The following is a 16,911-nucleotide window of genomic DNA, read 5'->3' as shown; positions in this document are numbered from 1 at the left end:
GCCATTCACTCTTCACATGTATCATACACCATAGTTCCATCAGGCTGACCATCCAGGGGTCCCTGTAGAGGCTCTGTGCCCTCTGGTGGGTCCATGGAGTCCTTTCCCACATTTGTCGAGGGAAAGGGACTCTGTGGGTTACGGGCCAGCTGGGCTGTCTCTCAGATCTGCCCCTCACTTCCAGCCTGACTCTCTTTGCCAAAATCTGCGAGAAGACGGTGCTGAAGCGGGTACTGAAGGAGTTATGGAAGCTGGTCATGAACACCATGGAGAAGACCATCGTCTTGCCACCCCTCACCGACCAGACGGTGAGGCCCACAGGGGATCCCTGGGCCACCTCCCCTGTGGGAGCCCAGAGAACTTGATGCCAAAGGCATTGGGGCTCAGAGGTCAGTGGGGCCATTCAAAGATCAGAGAGGTCATATACGGGTCAAAAGTCGTCAAAGAGTCAAAGAGGTCATGCCTGGGTCAGATATATAAAAAGAGGTCAAGTAGAGTTAAGAGATGTCTAAGGGGACATAGAAGCCGCCCGTGGGTCAGGAGGGCTTACGAAGGTCAGAGGTCACCCAGAAAGTAAAGAGGTCAGTTTGGGGCTCATGGCCATCCATGGATCACACAGGGCATACGGGTCAGTGTGTTCATCGGAGGGCTCTTGGGGGGTCAATCAAGAGACAAGGAGGGGAGACACCATGGACTTCAAAGATCAGAGACAGAGGGCTCCCAGAGGTCAATCAGAGGTCACAGAGAGCATCCAAGGTCAGAGAAGTCGAGCAGAGGTCAGCATTCATCCAGAGACCAGGGCCATGCCTCTGGAACCCTTCTGGGAACAGCCCAGAGATGGTGATCCCCAGGGATCAGGCTTCCAGGAGGGAGTGGGGGACCCGAGACCTCTGCAGTGGGGCGTGGTTGGGAGTGGGTTCCTCCCTGGAGGTGTGGGGGCCTGAGGGCAGCAATGGCACACGGGTTCATGGCACAGCACGGAGTGAGAGGGCATTCCTGGGTGGACAGGAGGGGGGCTTGGGGAGGATGGGCAGGGCCACCAGGAGGCAACCCTGGTGGGGGAGGCTTCGGACCTCCGACCACCTGCCTGCCTCCTCTGGGCTGGGCAGGGGCACGGGGTCCGCCCCTCGGTGCCGTCTCCGCCCCCTCCCTGACCTTCCTGGGAGACTCATGGTGACTTATTCCCCCCTCCCCCACCGCCCCGCCCCCATCGCGGCTGACAGATGATCGTAAGTAGAGGCCCTTCTGTCCGTCTGTCTGTCCGTCCGCTCTGTGTCTGGACTCGGCCCACCGCGTGGCTGCACCCACCCCACCCAGCGCCCCCTCCTCACCCACCGGCCCCCCACCCACTGTCCCACCTCCCGCCTAGATGTGCCTGTGTCTGTCTGGGGCGGGGCATGGGGAGGGGGCGGGGCCTGGAGGGAGGGAGGCCACGCCCGCCCACCCCGCCCCATTATAAGCAGAGAGGACCTACCTTCCCCCTCCCAAACCCCAAACCCCGAGCCCAGGACCTTCCCATCTGACCTCGTCCTTTAGTTGGAAATCACCCTTCCTCCCATATTCTCAGACTCCAGCAGGGTATCAGTCTCTCCCCGAAGCCAGAAGGAGGTTAAAAGTCGACGGAGTCGCTCTGACCTCCCCTTTGGGCTCTGAACTGCTAGCAGCCTCCCAAAATACAGGCCCTCACCATCTGGGCCCCCACTCGGCTGCTCAGTGCAGACCCTCCTACCAACCTCTGCCCTCCCAGTCCCACCCCACGACCACGTGAATCCCGGGCACACGCCCAGGCACCCAGGTGGGAGGTAGCATCCGTGACTTTGTGTCAGGCCATCTTGGCGTCAAATCCCAGCCCAGCCACTCTCTCTGTGACCTTGGGAAGTCACTTCACCTCTCAACCTCCACTTCCTTGTCTGGAAAAAGGGGTTCACTGCAGTAACTCTGTTGAGGGTTGTGGTGAGAACCAAATGGGATGATGCATTAAAGTGCTCATCTCCGTGACTAGCTTAGGCTGTGTGGTCACTAAAATTAGAGCTAATATTATTGTTGGCGGAGGCGATATGTAGACACATAGGAGGGCAGAGATCTCCCTTTGTGGGCAAGACAGGTCGTCGTAAGTTGTCACCTGTCCAAAGTTCGCACTTACTCGTCTCACTTCTTGGTGGCTGTAGTCTGGATCTTTGGCTGTAACCACTTGGTGGCAGCAAGGAGCTAAGGGGAGTCACTCCGTCCCCGCTAAAGAGAGAGGGGGAGCATAAACAGGGGAGAGGGGCAGAGGGAGAGAGAGAGACAGAATCCCAAGCAGGCTCCACACTCAGCACAGAGCCCGATGTGGGGCTTGATCCTATGACCCCGGGATCATGACCTGAGCCGAAACCAAGAGTCAGACACTCAATCGACTAAGCCACCCAGGGGGCCAGGGATTCACATTTATTGATGATTCCTTGTATGCCAGACCTCATAGCTGATGTTACAGGCCACCTTCGTGACAACCCTTTGAGTGAGGTGGATATTATTGTTCCTATTTTGCAATGAGGGAAGCTGAGGCTCAGAGAGGAGAAGTCACTTGCTCAAGGCCACGTAGTAAACGTAGGCCAGAGTCAGGTTTCAAATTCAGGCCTGTCTGAATTTGGAGCCCATTTGTTCTCCTGTTGACCCAAGCAACAAGATCCTCATATATACAGTAAACGTAAATGGGTTATATTTTGGCAGTGACTTCTTTCTCTCTGGCTCTGTATTTCTGTTTTTCCTCTCTTTCTCTTCCCTGTCTCTCTGACTCTCTTACAGCCTTTAAGAGTTGATCATTGAGGCACACACACATGCAACCCAGCCATCAGCCCCCTGTGCGGTATTAGATGCCCCTTACCTCCTGTCCCCATGAGTACGTATGTGATCACCCTGGGTTCCCACCCCACACGGCTTGCCAGGTTGATCACCCTGTGACATTGTCTCTGCAGGGCACCCTCTTGAGAAAACATGGCAAGGGATTAGAAAAGGTAATGAGGGCCTCATCTGTGCTGAGGTCCTGAGCTCCGGGGTCCGAGTGTGTATGTGTGCGTGTGTGTTCATTGGCATGGGCAGGAAGGTCAGCTGGGGATCACAGGTAAAAGGCAGGTGTCTTAACCAACTCCCACAAAACCAGAAGTCAGAGACGAGTTGATTTCTTCAGGGACATGGCTTGGAGTCTGGGTGCACGTGTGGGCAAATGTGTACGCAAACGTATGCAAACAGCTCCCTCCCTCTCATAACAAGACCCAGAGAGCTTATCTCAGCGCTGGGTTCCGCTGAAATTCTGTGGCTTCAAGAAGGGCCCCAGACGCTGGACCGCGGCCCTCGACCGAGACATGCCTTGTTGTTCATGTAGATGTTGTTGTTGTTCTAATGGGTGTTTGTTGTAAGGAGACGGGAGCTGTGGCAGCACATGAACAGTTGCCCTTGCTGTGCAATTCACGCAGGAACTGTCATCCCTGTGAGCGCACAGGAGGGGTCTCTGCTACGTGAACATGGGTTGTAGGGCTTCCCTACTCACTCATGTAGCCCTTTTGGGGGGCACCATTTACATGCAAGTGCATCCGTGTGGGGGTGAGAGTGTGTGAGTTGATGTGTGTGATTGTGCACATGTGTGCAAGCATTTGGGAGTGCACGTGTGTATTTTAGTGTGTGAGCTCTGTGTGTGTGTGTGTGTGTGTGTGTGTTGTATGCTGATCCAGGTGTGTGTGTATGAGGGGGCATAAACTCTCTGCACCTGCGTGGATGTGCTTGGGTGCGTTTCTCTGCACTGAGGGAACTTGTGGTACCTAGAAGTATGTTTCTTTGAGAGCCAGGGTTCCCAGGGAAGAGTCCTGGGAGTTGGGGGAGGAGAGAAACCCAAGCCCTTTCTCTCCTCTCCTCCTCCCCAAGGCGCCTCATCCCTGGGCAGGCTGTCCCCAGGTGACAGGCTGGTTCTAGCCTCCTGGCTAGTCCGGGCTTCTAGCCCCCCAGCTCCCAGTGGGAGACGAGGGAAGGTGCCTAGCTGAGGAGGGGGCCCAGCGTTAGACCCAGGAGCTGGGGGAGGGGGGAGGGCAGCCTGTGGGCCGGGGAGTGGAACTGTGCTTTCAGGGGGCAGGGAAACCCCAGTGAGCACCCTCCCATCAGCCGCCCAAACTCTGACCTCCGCCTGATTCTCTCCACAGGGCAGGGTGAAATTGCCAAGCCACTCAGATGTAAGACCAGCCCGTCACTGTCTGTCTGGCTCCCACCCCCCCACCCCCTCCCCACCCCGTGCCTCCTTCCACCTCTGTGGTCTGTGCCGTCTCGGGGGGCGCACTGTGAACCCATCCGTGGTCTCTTCTTCCTTTGTCTGTCTGGTTTGCTCGCGAGGGGCGGCGGGCGGGGGGGAGGCAGGAGGGGAGGAGGGGGTGGCAGGGGGAACCAAGGACCAGACGGCTGGGCTCCTGAGTCACTGTACCTCATGACAGCCTCCGGTCATCACAGACAAGGAATGAAAAGAGTAGCGACAGCCAGGATGAAAGTAACAACAGTAATAGTGGCCGGAGGGCCAGCTCCCATCGGCCAGCTGGTCGACCCTCCACACGATTCCAAAGATCACAGCTATGAATGGCCCTCCTCCCTGCCTCGCCCTGCTCAGGACCCCGGACCATCCCAGGGCCCAGTAAACACAGGACTCATTACCTCATTGACACTTAGGCCTCCCCCATCCCCCAAGCTAGCGTAGGTGCCCCTGTTAACCAGGGAAGGAAACTGAGGCCCAGAAAAGGCCGGGGACATGCCACAGGTCACCCAGCACAGAGATCGGAGGCGGCAGGACCATTGCCCCCAGCACTGCTCATGACCTTGAGACCAAATGATAATAACAGCGAACACCGAACAAAGACAGATTGAGCCCCAGCTAAGCCGTGAAGTGGATACGATGTCCCCCGACTAGATGGGAAGGCTCAGAGAGGTTAAGTGACTTGCCCAGGACCACACAGCAGAGCTGGGATTTGAACCCAGGCCCACCCGGCTCATCGGGGCCATAACCAGGATGCCATCTTGCTGGTGTCTGTTTTGGGTGGGGTGGGGGATGGGTACCGAGGTGTGTGTGGGTGGGGAGGATTCTTCCCTTTACAAGGTCAGACTAACAGCCGCCCAGATTATTGGGGAAATTCGCCCACACAGAGAATGGGCCCAGGGAGGGGGCGGGGAAGGCTGGGGGCGGGGGTCACTAGAGCCCATCCCCCAGTTTTCTCAAAACCCCCTGACTTCGGGCTGGGAAGCCCATCCCATACCGACAAACACCATCTACGGCTCCCTACACCCACGGCCCCTCGCTGCCCATTCTGTCGTCTCTGTCCCACAAACCTGGGGTCCTGAGGGAGGCGAGAGGGTGGGTAGTGCGCCCACACTGGGATTTGCAAGGACAAAGTCACCACCTCCTCCTCAGCGCTTTCTGAGGGGGAAGCTCCAGGCCTCTGTCCCTGGGACACAACCATTGCCCTGCCCAGAGCCTCTGGACAAAAACTAAGATCGTGTCCCGGGCTGGGGTGTCAGTAAGGCTGTGGGGATTGGTCTGGAGGACCCCCACGCTCACCTTGGCTGTGACTCTTTGTTACCTGCAGGGAACCCAGATGATCTTCAATGCAGCCAAAGAACTGGGTCAGCTGTCTAAACTCAAGGTGAGGCCAGGGGTGGGGGCAGGAGATTGGGGTGGGGAAGCTTCCTGGGGGGAGAGGTCCCAGAATGGTGACATGCTCAAGGGACAGAAACCCTGCTCAGACTGACGGAAGCATAATTGATTTGCTCCACTGGGTTGGAAAGATGTGCAAAGTTCGGCTTCAGATACAGCTTGATCAAGGGTACACGTCGTTTATTCAACAAATATTGAGCCCCTGTTGGGTGCCACTCACATGCTAGGCACCAGGGACATCGTGATGAAAAGACAGACCCACTCTCCAACTCCTCAGAGTTTTACAGGGATGAGGCCCATAGACAGGCAGATCCCTAAGGTGGGTCTGCCCACCCGGGCCCTCTCTCCGTCCATCCAGGACCACATGGTACGAGAAGAAGCCAAGAGCTTGACCCCGAAGCAGTGTGCAGTAGTTGAGCTGGCCCTGGACACCATCAAGGTGAGAGTTCCCACCCCTGTGTCATCCCAGGGGGAGCAGGCAGAGCGTGTGACTTAGGCTTGAACCCACCTCAATGTATCCAATTTACAAACACCCCCTGATGACTCTTCTGTCAGCTCCGGGCTGGCTGATGGCGGGGCCCCGAGGAGCCCTAGGTTCGGGGGGGACAGCCCCAGCTCTGTGGGGTCAGGGCCGGGTAGAAGGGAGGATGGGAGTTGAGGGAGCCCAGGAAGGGAGAAGCGAGGGCTTTCTGAAAGAAGGCATGTGGGAGGTGGGTCTTGAGGAATGCGTAGGCGTTCACAAGGCAAAGCAAACAAAGCATTCCAGGCAGAGGACCAGCCCGTGCAAGAACACTGTGGTCTCCATGACCCAAAAAGCATGAAAATTACTCTAGAAGACACTTTTTGCTGCAACAGAGAATTATAGTGAAACAGGGTTCGCAACACAGTAAGGAGGGTGGTCAGGGAAAGCTCCTCGAGACTTTACCCAGAGGAAGACCACCATGGCAAAATGGGGGTGTTTGAAGTGGGGGGGGGGGACTCCCCATCAGTGAGCACAGTAAATGCAAAGACCCCGAGGCAGGTACGTTCTGGGGAAGACATTTGGAGAGAAGCCTGGGAGGTTGCAGGGTTGGGGCCACAGAGGCTTGGGGAGAGGCGGGAGGCATGGATATTACTTTGAGAGTGCCGGAAGCCCACCCGTGGACTTGGGACAGGGTTGGAGGTCGGGGAGTGGAGAGCACGACTTGGGTGTTTTGAGGGCCCCCAGGCCATCCGGGGCGCGTCGCCACCGGAGGGCAGCGGAGTTGGGGAGGGCGGATTGGGGCTGCCCAACTGGTCTCACCTCTCGCCACCCCGTCCTCCACAGCAATACTTCCACGCAGGTGGCGTGGGCCTCAAGAAGACCTTCCTGGAGAAGAGCCCAGACCTGCAGTCCCTGCGCTACGCCCTGTCCCTCTACACGCAGGCCACCGACCTGCTCATCAAGACCTTCGTGCAGACGCAATCGGCCCAGGGTAAGCGGCGGCCTAGCGCGCGGCGACCCAGCCCCTACCCAGCGAGGCTGCCACTGACTCGCCTCTGTGACGTCACGGCCCGGGGCAACTGACCAGCTCCCGGCGCTCGCGAGCTCCGTGAGGTCACCCGGCCAGTGAGGGATCAACAACTCGTGGGGGCGGGACTTCTGACGTCACTGGGCCAGGAGGTGATTGGCATTTCCTGGGGGAAATCTATGACATCACGGGGCCAGGAGGGGATTGAAAGCTGTGGGGCGGGACCTCTTTGAAAGGCCAGGACCAGGGAGCGACTGAAAGCACCGAGGGACGCGGCTTTGAAGGGCAGGGTCCGGGGAGTGGTTGACATTTAGGGGCGGGGGGAGGCGGGGCAGATGACGTCACGCGGCAAAGGACTGATTGGCTGTCCCAGGGATGGGCGGGGCCCCGGCCTGGAGGAGTGGACGGAGAGGGGTTTCCATTTCTCAAATTCTCGCTTTCTCTCTCTCTCTCTCTTTCTCTCTCCTCTTGTCTCTGTCTCCTGTCCCTCTCTGAGTTCCCACACAGCAGCTGGGGCTGAGGGGAGCAGGACTCCAGGGTCCTAGCTCCCCTCCCTGAGGACCCGCCCTTTTCAAAACCGGCCCTAAGACCAGGGAGAGATGTTTGGCCGCTGACCCAGGCTTAGCTCCGGCAGGGGGGTAGGAGGGAGAGTGGCCCGCAAGCCGGAAGCTGGGGTGAGGGGAGCGGCCCCCTTGCCCTCCAGTCAGCCCAGGGCCCGGGGCGCTCCCTGGGCGTCAGGCCTCTGTGCTCAGCTTCGTGCCCAGTCCAAGCTGCTGCTTTTAGTGTCCCTGGTGTCCCCCCCCCCCCCCCCGGAGCGGGAGGCTGTCTGTCCGTCCGTCTGCAGCTGACGTTTCTCTCTCTCTTGTTTCTCCTCCCTCTCACTCGCCGCCCCCTCTCCGCGCCTCCCCTGCTCCCCGCCACGTACACTCTCGCCCTCCATCCTCGCCTCTCGCTCGCTCGTCTCTCCCCCCACCCCTCCCTTCCCTCCTTTCTCCACCTTCCCCCGTGATTAGTCCATGGTGGAAAAGGGACTAGGTTTACCCTTAGTGAAGACATTTATCCTGAGAAGGGTACGTGCCTCCGCCGCCCGCCGCCCGCCCGGTGCCCGGTGCCTGCGCCCCTCCCGGCCCCGGCTAGTAAAAGGCCCGTCCTTCCGCCTCCCCGGCCCGCCGGGCCCCGTCCAGGCCGGCCCGGCTGTGGGGGCCTAGGTGGATGAGGGGGAAGGACGGCTTGCTGGTTCCACGTGGGGAAGGAGAAGCGATTCGAGTCGGAATCCGCTTCTTCCTAGGTGCATCTCTTAAGCCAGATCCCGGTCCCCCGGACAGCGCCTGCACGGTTAAGAGTGGGCTCAGATCCCAGTGAGCTATGATCCCAGCTCCGCCATTTGGGCGGGCCGGACGCCTGCAGGGAGCATCTCGCCTCCCTGAGCCTCAGCTTTCTCATCTGTGAAATGGGACCCGTCAGGGGCCCTAATTCGTAAGATTGTTTTTAGGATTAGATGAATTAAATGTAGAGAAGGTCCTGACCTGTCATACATGCAGTAGCTCCCAGCGAGTGTATTGTTGTTACTTTTATTATTATTAACTAATTAATTAATTAATTAATTAATATTATTACTGATGTCATTCTTCCAAGCATAGCAAACTAACGGTTTTCAGGCTCTGACTCTGGGCCAGCGCTTGTGCCAAGAAGCATTTCTCAGGGATTTTTGAAAAGATTTCTCCCAATTGCCCCCCAGGATGGTCCATCATTCCACAGATGAGGAAGCTGAGTCTCAAAGGAGATTAAGCCACTTGCCCAAGGAACCTTCCCCTACGGGAAGATAGTCGGGGAGGGATGGGATTGGGGTACGCACAGGGAAGCCCCAGAAAGACCCTTCCCCTTGGAGCCAGCAAACTACGGGATGGGGGCGCCCAGCACTGCCCTCCTCCCCCTTCTTACTAGCTTTGGCCATGGTCTGACCCCTCACCCCACCCACCATTGCCCAACTACCCCCCCTGGCACCCTCAGTCTGGCCCGGATTGAGCTTGCTGTGAAGCATCAGCCTTGGGGGGTGGGGGAGGTGAGGCTGAGCATGTGACTGGTGGGGGGAGGGGGGACCGAAGCCTGAAATGACAAGGAAGGTGGCCTGGGGTGGGCAGCAAAGATGGGGGGGGGTGCACGCCCCAGCAGTGGGGTGATGGGGGTCTCCAGGCCTCTCTGCCCCCTGAGCCTCAGTCACTTCCTACCCAATGCCAGGTAACCCGGATTAACCTTGGGCACCCACCCCTGACTCTCCCTTTCCTCCCCCATGCATGGGGCGCTCAAGGTGTGGGGAGCTTCCTGAGGGGCAGGGGAGGGGCCTGGTGGGGGTGCTGGCGGTCACAGGTTTCAGGCCCCACAGGATGCCCTTTCCAGAGCCACAGAGAGAGGGACGGGACAGAGAGTGTTAAGCTGCTCCTTCAATGACCCTCATCGGAACCAATCAGTCAGGGCATTCCTGGTAGCTAGAAATAGAGGCAGACTTGGGAATTTGTGGGCCTGGAACCGAAAGATTGAGGGTTACGCTGACACCAATAATAGCTGAATCCAGAGCCTCTAACCATGTCTTTGGTCACTGGTCTCTGTTGAGACATCTGTGAGGCAGGCTTTCCCCCCATTGGGCAGAGACAGCCTTGCTAGCTTAGCACCGAAGAGTCTTTCCTCAGAGTTGCAGCCAAAGTCCCAGAGCTAACTCTGATTGGCCCAGCGTGGGTCACATGACCATTCCTGAGCCAATCACTGCAACTGTGGCCAGGGAATGCTCTGGGCAGCCATGGCTCATTTAGCCATACCAAGATCTGAGGTGGGTGTGGGGGTATTTCTCAATGGAAACTCGAGATTCTCTATTGGAAAGAGGAGTGGCATTGAGGGAGGGAGAGAAAAGATCTCCTGCAAGCTGTCGCCTCAGAAGAAGTGAGGACTCTGGGTCGGGTCAGGTTATCACAGTGTTTTGGAGAAGCAGCGAGGAAGCCCACGGGGCTGGAGCAGAGTTAGCGAGGGTGAGAGTGGAGAGAAACGAGGCAGGCCAGGGAATAGCGAGGACACATTGGGAGCGACCTTGCAGATCACAAAAAGGACTTTGATGATTTCAGAGGGAGATGGAAGGCCATGGAAAGCTTTTGAGCAGAGGAGGGAAGTGATCTACCTTAATAGGATTTCTCTTACTGAGAAAAGAGGATTCAGAAGTGGCTACTGCAACGGTCCAGGCATGTGAGGGTGGGGGATGGGACAGGATGGAGGCTAAGGAGGTGGGACAGATTCTCTGGTGTATTCAGCTAGTGTATAGGATGGGAACCCGCAGAGTCTGGCACTGTGCCAACCCAAAGGAGAAAATGAAACCCAGGCAGCTAGGGGGTCAGGTGTTGCCAGGATGAGTTTCGACCAGGCGGCAATCACTGGCCTGAGAAAAATGGGGGGCAGGTGCGTTAAACTCAGAGAAGTTAAGAGACCCGCCTGAGACCCTACAGCAAGGCAGTGAAGGGGCAGAACCCAGCGTTCTTGGCCTCCTAAGACCACGTGCCATCCCAGCCCCACCCTCAGTGCCAACCCTGTCAGGGCTGATGGCCCAGTGCCGCCAGCACATGGTGGGTGGGAGGTGGTCCAGGTCCCTTAAGCGGGTGGGAGGAATGGAGCTCACGCCAAGCATCCTCCCCTACCCCGCCCAGGCTCGGGTGTGGAAGACCCTGTGGGTGAAGTTTCAGTCCACGTCGAGCTCTTCACTCATCCGGGAACCGGGGAGCACAAGGTCACTGTGAAAGGTGAGTAGTCTGAGTTGGGAGGGAGAGTGCCCTCTCCAGGATTCGCTAGTCCTATGACAGAAACCACCCTCAGACGAGCTTAATCAAGAAAAATAGTTATTAAAAAAAAAAAAAAAAGATCTCATAAAACTAAGCAATTCCAGAAATAAAGCTCTTTCAGGCATGGCTGGATCCAGGGGTACGAACAGTGTGATGGGACTGAATTCCACTTTCTCCATCCCTCCTCCGCTCTGCCTTCTTTTTGTTGGCTTTTACTTATTTATTTATTTGTCGATTAAAACAGACTCGGTTGTTTTAGCCAAGGCCTAAAACACCACTGGTTTAAACAAGACAGAACGAGGGGCGCCTGGGTGGCTCAGTCAGTTAAGCGTCTGACTTGGGCTCAGGTCATGATCTCGCGGTCCGTGAGTTCGAGCCCCACGTCGGGCTCTGTGCTGACGGCTCGGAGCCTGGAGCCTGCTTCGGATTCTGTGCCTCTCTCTCTCTCTCTCTCTCTCTGCCTCTCCCCTGTTTGCACACTCTCTGTCTCAAAAATCAATAAACATTACAAAAAATTTTAAACAAAATAGAATGTGATTTTCTCTAACTCCGAGGACAATCAGCCCGGAGCTGACGTGGAGGTTTTCCAGTGTTGGGGATCCCTTATTCCACTCTCTTATTCCACTCTCATCTCTAATGTTTTCCTCCTCCATAAGGTACCAAAGGACTCAGTACCCACCAGCATCCCAGCCTGCAGCTAGGAGAAGAACGTGTAGCGCGTTCTCCTGGCCCTTTAAGCCCCAACCTGAAAGTTGTACACATCACTTCCTCTCACATTTCGCCGGCTGGAACTTCGTCATACGGCCGCGCTTAGCTGTAGGAAGATTGCGGGGAATGGGGCTTCTCAGACAGGCGTGGAAAACCACAGCTTCGTAGAGAGGACCCTGACAGTCTTACCCTCTACTTCCCCCCGACAGTGGTGGCGGCCAATGACCTCAAGTGGCAGACCTCTGGCATTTTCCGGCCATTCATCGAGGTCAACATCATCGGGCCCCAGCTCAGCGACAAGAAACGCAAGTTTGCAACCAAATCCAAGAACAACAGCTGGGCCCCCAAGTACAACGAGAGCTTCCAGTTGTGAGTCTGAGGATGCTTGGGGGATCACGGGGAGGGGCCATCTGCTGCGTGAATTTCGGGGCCCGCTAGGCCAGAGGGAAGTCTGGTGGGCCAGTGGTATCTGGGTGCAGGAACGAGAGGGGTCATATCCTAGGTGAGGGCCCTGGGAAGCGAGGCGCCTTGGTGCAGGAGTGACGTGGGCGAGGGGATGGGGGTAACCACTTTGGGAGACAGGCAGTTCCCAGGGGAGGCAGTGAATGTGATATAACATGTTGATGAAGGCTTGTGAAGAGGAAGGGAAGTTTGAGCAGAGGGGGCATGTGGGGCAGGGTCACTTCTGGGGTTGGAGACTCAGGTCTGGTTAAGGGCCACGAGCGATCGTGATGAGGCAAGAAACGTGTGGGTGAGGGTCTCAGGGCCATGGGGGCAGGTATCCTGGAGTCAGCAGTGAGCCTTGTCAGGGCTGCTGGGGCAGGTCAGGAGGAGTCTGCATTGGGGGACAGGAGTAGACCGTGGTCCAGGGCATGGGGATGCCCGTCAAGTGGGTGGGGGTGGGGTCGCATCCAGAAGGGGCTTCCTGGTGAGCAAGAATGAGCTTAGTCAGAAGCATCCAGGGTCCAGAGGGGCAGATGACCTGGGGAGCATAAAAATGTCTGATCAGGGTATTACTTGGGATGGGCAGACATTTAGATTAGGTGTAAACCTCACTGGGGCAGGATAGTGGGGGGAGGGGGCTGTTCCTGGGGGACAGAAATGCAGAGGGGTAAGGGAGCATCAGAGCAGGGGAGAGGTGGGGACCCCTGAAGGACAAGAAGAGGGCTCTTGGTCGGAGGATTTTGGAGTGGTAGGTCACCTGATGCAATGCTTGGGAGCAGGCCCATGATCTAGTTGGGGGACAAATGTCTCCTGGGGTGGCTGGTAGTCCTAAAGGGCCAAGAATGCAGCCTGGGAGGGTGTTTCTAGGGAGTGGTGTGGGCATAGCCCATTAGGGCAGGTCCCCTGGGGGCAGAAGCCCAGCATCACTGGGGACGCAGCCTGCTGGTAGGGGGAGACGTGCTGGAGTGTGGGGCGGGTCACTCACGGTGACGCTTGAGAGCAGTTCGCGTGGACAGATCTCCTTAGAGGTAAGAGGGGTGGGCTAGGAAGCATGGGGGTGGGGCACGCCAAGGAGATAACCGGAGTTCAGGTGGCAGCCTGGTAAAGGGGCCTCCGGGCGTGGCGTCTGGGGCAGGGTGGCGAGCAGCAGCTCAGCGGGCCAAAGGTGTGGGCGCTTTGGACGGGGTGGAAGCATGGCCTCGCCAGGGTGTCTTGGGAAAAGTGTCACCTGGGGTGGGGACGGGGTTTGGCCCTCGGCTGAAAGTAGGATGGTGGCGGTATTGTGGGTTGGAGGTGGGGTGGGGGTTAGAAGGGAGGAAGGAGTGACGGAGCAGAGACACTACTTGGGGGCGGGGCGGGGCCCAGCCCTCGGGGGCGGGGCCCGGCGCGGAGGCGGGGTCAGCAGGAGGGGGTGGTGGCCCGGCGGGCGGGGCTGTCCTCACGCCCCGCCCCCTCGCAGCACGCTGAGCGCGGACGCGGGCCCGGAGTGCTACGAGCTGCAGGTGTGCGTCAAGGACTACTGCTTCGCGCGCGAGGACCGCACGGTGGGGCTGGCCGTGCTGCAGCTGCGGGAGCTGGCCCAGCGCGGGAGCGCCGCCTGCTGGCTGCCACTGGGTCGCCGCATCCACATGGACGACACGGGCCTCACAGTGCTGCGCATCCTGTCACAGCGCAGCAACGACGAGGTGGCCAAGGAGTTCGTCAAGCTCAAGTCGGACACGCGCTCCGCCGAGGAGGGCGGCGCGGCGCCTGCGCCCTAGCGCGGGGCACGCGGGCGGGCAGCACTGCGCCTGCGCGCGGGGCGGGGCGACGTCTGTGCGCTGGGACCTCCCAGAGGCCGAGTCTCCGGGCTCTGTGCGGAGGGCTGAGTGCGCCTGCGCCCTTGACTTAGCTCCCACCTCTAGGGACTGGTGAACGGACGACGCCCCGCCCCCTCGAGCAGCCACGCCCTAGGGCGCGATGAAGGAAGAAGCCACGTCCCCTACTAGAAGCCAAGTCCCCAGCGCCTAGGGGACCTTTCGAGCTGGGATGGGAGGGAGTCCTGCCCCCCTGTGGAGGAGGCCAGGTCCTGGGGCTCTGGTACGGGGAGACCCTGCCTCCTGTCCCCTGGAAAAGCCATAAGATGGGTCCCCAAATCCTGGGGCCCAAGACCAATTGCCAAGTATGGAACTCTCAGCTCCCTGGAGGGGCGGGCCCTGGGCAAGGGGCAGGGCTTCCTAGAGCGCCCCCTGGGGTGGTCTAGGGGTTGGAGGCACTAGAAAGCTGGTTGGAGGGCCCAGGTTGGACCAGAGTGTCTTTTCATGTTTGTGCAAAAAATAAACAGGGAGGGAGGGGAGGATGGGATTTCAAAAGCACATGCGCCCTCGGGCGCCCAAACCCTGGGGGCCAAGTGGACGGCTCTGAAGCACCCGCACTGCCCCCACTTCCGCATGGGGGTTTGCCTCTCCTTTTCCCCCAACATACCCATCCTCATAGCATAGAGTTTAACCCACCCGTTTAACAGATGGCAGAACTGCGGCCCAGAGAGCCGCTCGAGACTTTGCTGAAGGTCCCAGTGCCACACCTTCTCCCCACTCCCTGTGGCCTGTGTGCCCCATCTAAGGGTGGGCTGAAATCGGATGACCCGACACAGCTCCCCATTGCTGCTAACCCCTCCTCAGGGGACCTCCCCCATTCCTCACAAGGGATGGGGGTTCTGGGCCAAGGCCCCCACTGCCCCCTCCCACGGCCGGCTGCCAAGCAAGACCCCAGCCCTCAGCCCTTCCCCTGGGACCCTATGGGAAGATTCCCTGAGAACTCTTGACCTCCCACCAAGAAAGAGTGAGGGTTTGGGACTCCCTGGACCCAGGCACCGCCCCCCCACCCCCCACCCCTTCTTCCTCTCCCAGAATTCTCCAGGCAGGCGAGAAAGAGACCAGAAACTCTAGGTGTGTGTATATATGTGTGTGTGTGTGTAAATATACCAACATGCTCGGAGCTTAGTCTCCAAAATCTCATTCATTCATTCAGGCACCGTGCGGCAGGATACCCCCAGGAGGGGCCTCCACCTGCCTGGAGCTCTTCCTCCAGCAGGCGTTGGTGGGGCAATCTGGCCAGAGTCAAGTTTCCCCCATTTTAGCTCACGGAGACAGAATCTTTTGGTAAAGGTTGTCACGGCTTGTCTTTGCCCAGAATCTGCTTTTCCATGTTGGACGGGTGCTTATGGGCCGTTTGCTTTTCCTGCCAGACTGACCAAGCACCAGAGGGAACCATAGGTGCGGAGGCTGAGGTGGGCAGGTTTGAAGCGCAGCGAGGTCACTGTGGCTGGTGAGGGGGACCACAGGGAGAAGGTGCTGATGTCGAGGAGACCTGCAGGGATATCAGACCGGGCAGGGCCTTGTATGCTGCTCTGGGGAGTTCTGATTTTACCCGAAGAGATTTGGGGAGCCCCAGGAGATCTTAAAGCTGAGAACAGTCTGGATTTCAGGCATCAGAAGCTCCCTCTGGCTACCTCATGGAGAATGGACCGATGCAGTTTGGGGGAGAGAGAGAGAGTGCTTTCGGGATACTGAAATTAATTCCTGGAAAGATTTTGGGAGATAGAGTAAAAAGGAAAAAACAAAAACCCACCCCTTAGACGAGGCCAGGGCCGATGGGTACAGTTGTTCCTGCTGTGCACTGGCCAAGGGTCTGGCATTTCTAAGGAGGCCATGTGCAAATCCTAGGTGCTGGGAGTTGTGTGTTTACACTGATGGTTTCCCGGCACGTGGACAAGTCTGGGAGAAGTGGCACCATTTCCTGCGTTACCTGGAGGTGCTGCATATGTCCCCTGAGTTTCGGCAGCTGTGGGTGACTGAAGGTTCTGAACCAGAGGTTGAGATGCAGGTTCTCATACAGGACAGTGGGGGAGGGGCAGGGGCCAGGGGCAGGCTGGGAGGTGGCAAGGGGGGAGCTGAGAATCTCTGTCACATGGACTGAGGGGCAGATTTTAAATTTTGGCCACGGGGTTAGGGGGGTGGGAGTGAGGTGGATTGAGACCACCAGCCAACAGCCAAAGGGGAGGTAACGTGACTTGGGGCGAGCCCTGCGGGATTTATGGGTGACCAGCAAGAAAAGGGGGAGCTGAGCTTCTGCCTGAGCGAGCCAACTTATTTCCCAAAAGATCCTTGGGAGTCTCTGGTCAAGGCCCGCGTGTGTGTGCGTGTATGTATGAGCGCGCGCGCGTACATGCGTGCGCGCACCTGCGTGTGTGTGTGTGTGTGTGTGTGTGTCCAGTTCCCCAGCACCAGCCCAGGCACATGGAGGGAGCTTCAGGGAGTATTTGTTGAATGATTTTTTTTTCCCCTGACTCCCAGGCTAGAGCTGTTTTAGAAATTTCCTCCCTCTTCTTTCCCCCAGGGGACTCCTATTTATCCCTCAAGACTCATCCCCAATATCCTGTCCTGTAGAAAACCCTCCCTGCTCCTCCTCAGGACTTCCCCAGCCCCCGTCCCCACCCCTCTGTCCCTGATGTCATGGGACAGGCCCTGTTTCCGCCCCCCCACCCCGGACTGGGGTCTGAGGCCTCTTGACAGCCCCAAGTTCACCCAGCACAGACCCGGCACAGGGGGAAGATGGAAGGCTATGCCTAGTTGAACGGTCTTGGGGTGGAGGGTCCGCCTGCGTGTCTATCCATGTCTGGCCATACCAATCTTCCCCTCCCACATAGACCTGGGCACACAGAAGGCGTTCCAGCCAGCCTGTGACTGGGTCGCAGGACACACGGGGAAGAGAGGACGAGAGCAGACGAGGAGGAGAGAGGAAAGGAAAG

General features: G+C 58.2%; 1 protein-coding gene across 9 annotated transcripts in view; it reads left to right on the top strand.

Moving 5' to 3' along the window:
• UNC13A (unc-13 homolog A) overlaps positions 1 to 15,098 on the top strand; it is a 62,511-nt gene extending 47,413 nt beyond the window's left edge. For 4 of the 9 annotated variants that reach the window (XM_043586971.1, XM_043586972.1, XM_043586970.1 and 1 more), the window contains 11 exons: positions 185 to 308; positions 1,224 to 1,229; positions 2,955 to 2,993; positions 4,170 to 4,199; positions 5,595 to 5,651; positions 6,021 to 6,101; positions 6,969 to 7,116; positions 8,166 to 8,222; positions 10,839 to 10,931; positions 11,888 to 12,047; positions 13,582 to 15,098. In XM_043586971.1, coding sequence (XP_043442906.1) covers positions 185 to 308; positions 1,224 to 1,229; positions 2,955 to 2,993; positions 4,170 to 4,199; positions 5,595 to 5,651; positions 6,021 to 6,101; positions 6,969 to 7,116; positions 8,166 to 8,222; positions 10,839 to 10,931; positions 11,888 to 12,047; positions 13,582 to 13,882 — 1,096 coding nt within the window. In that variant the 3' untranslated portion in view covers positions 13,883 to 15,098. The remainder of the gene's footprint in view (positions 1 to 184; positions 309 to 1,223; positions 1,230 to 2,954; positions 2,994 to 4,169; positions 4,200 to 5,594; positions 5,652 to 6,020; positions 6,102 to 6,968; positions 7,117 to 8,165; positions 8,223 to 10,838; positions 10,932 to 11,887; positions 12,048 to 13,581) is intronic. The other 5 variants (XM_043586977.1, XM_043586973.1, XM_043586974.1 and 2 more) reach the window with 4 other exon arrangements.
• Positions 15,099 to 16,911: the final 1,813 nt, after the last annotated feature.

Source organism: Prionailurus bengalensis, chromosome A2, assembly GCF_016509475.1.
Source record: "Prionailurus bengalensis isolate Pbe53 chromosome A2, Fcat_Pben_1.1_paternal_pri, whole genome shotgun sequence".
Taxonomy (NCBI): Eukaryota; Metazoa; Chordata; class Mammalia; order Carnivora; family Felidae; genus Prionailurus; species Prionailurus bengalensis.
This window is presented reverse-complemented; position numbering and strand designations above follow the sequence as displayed.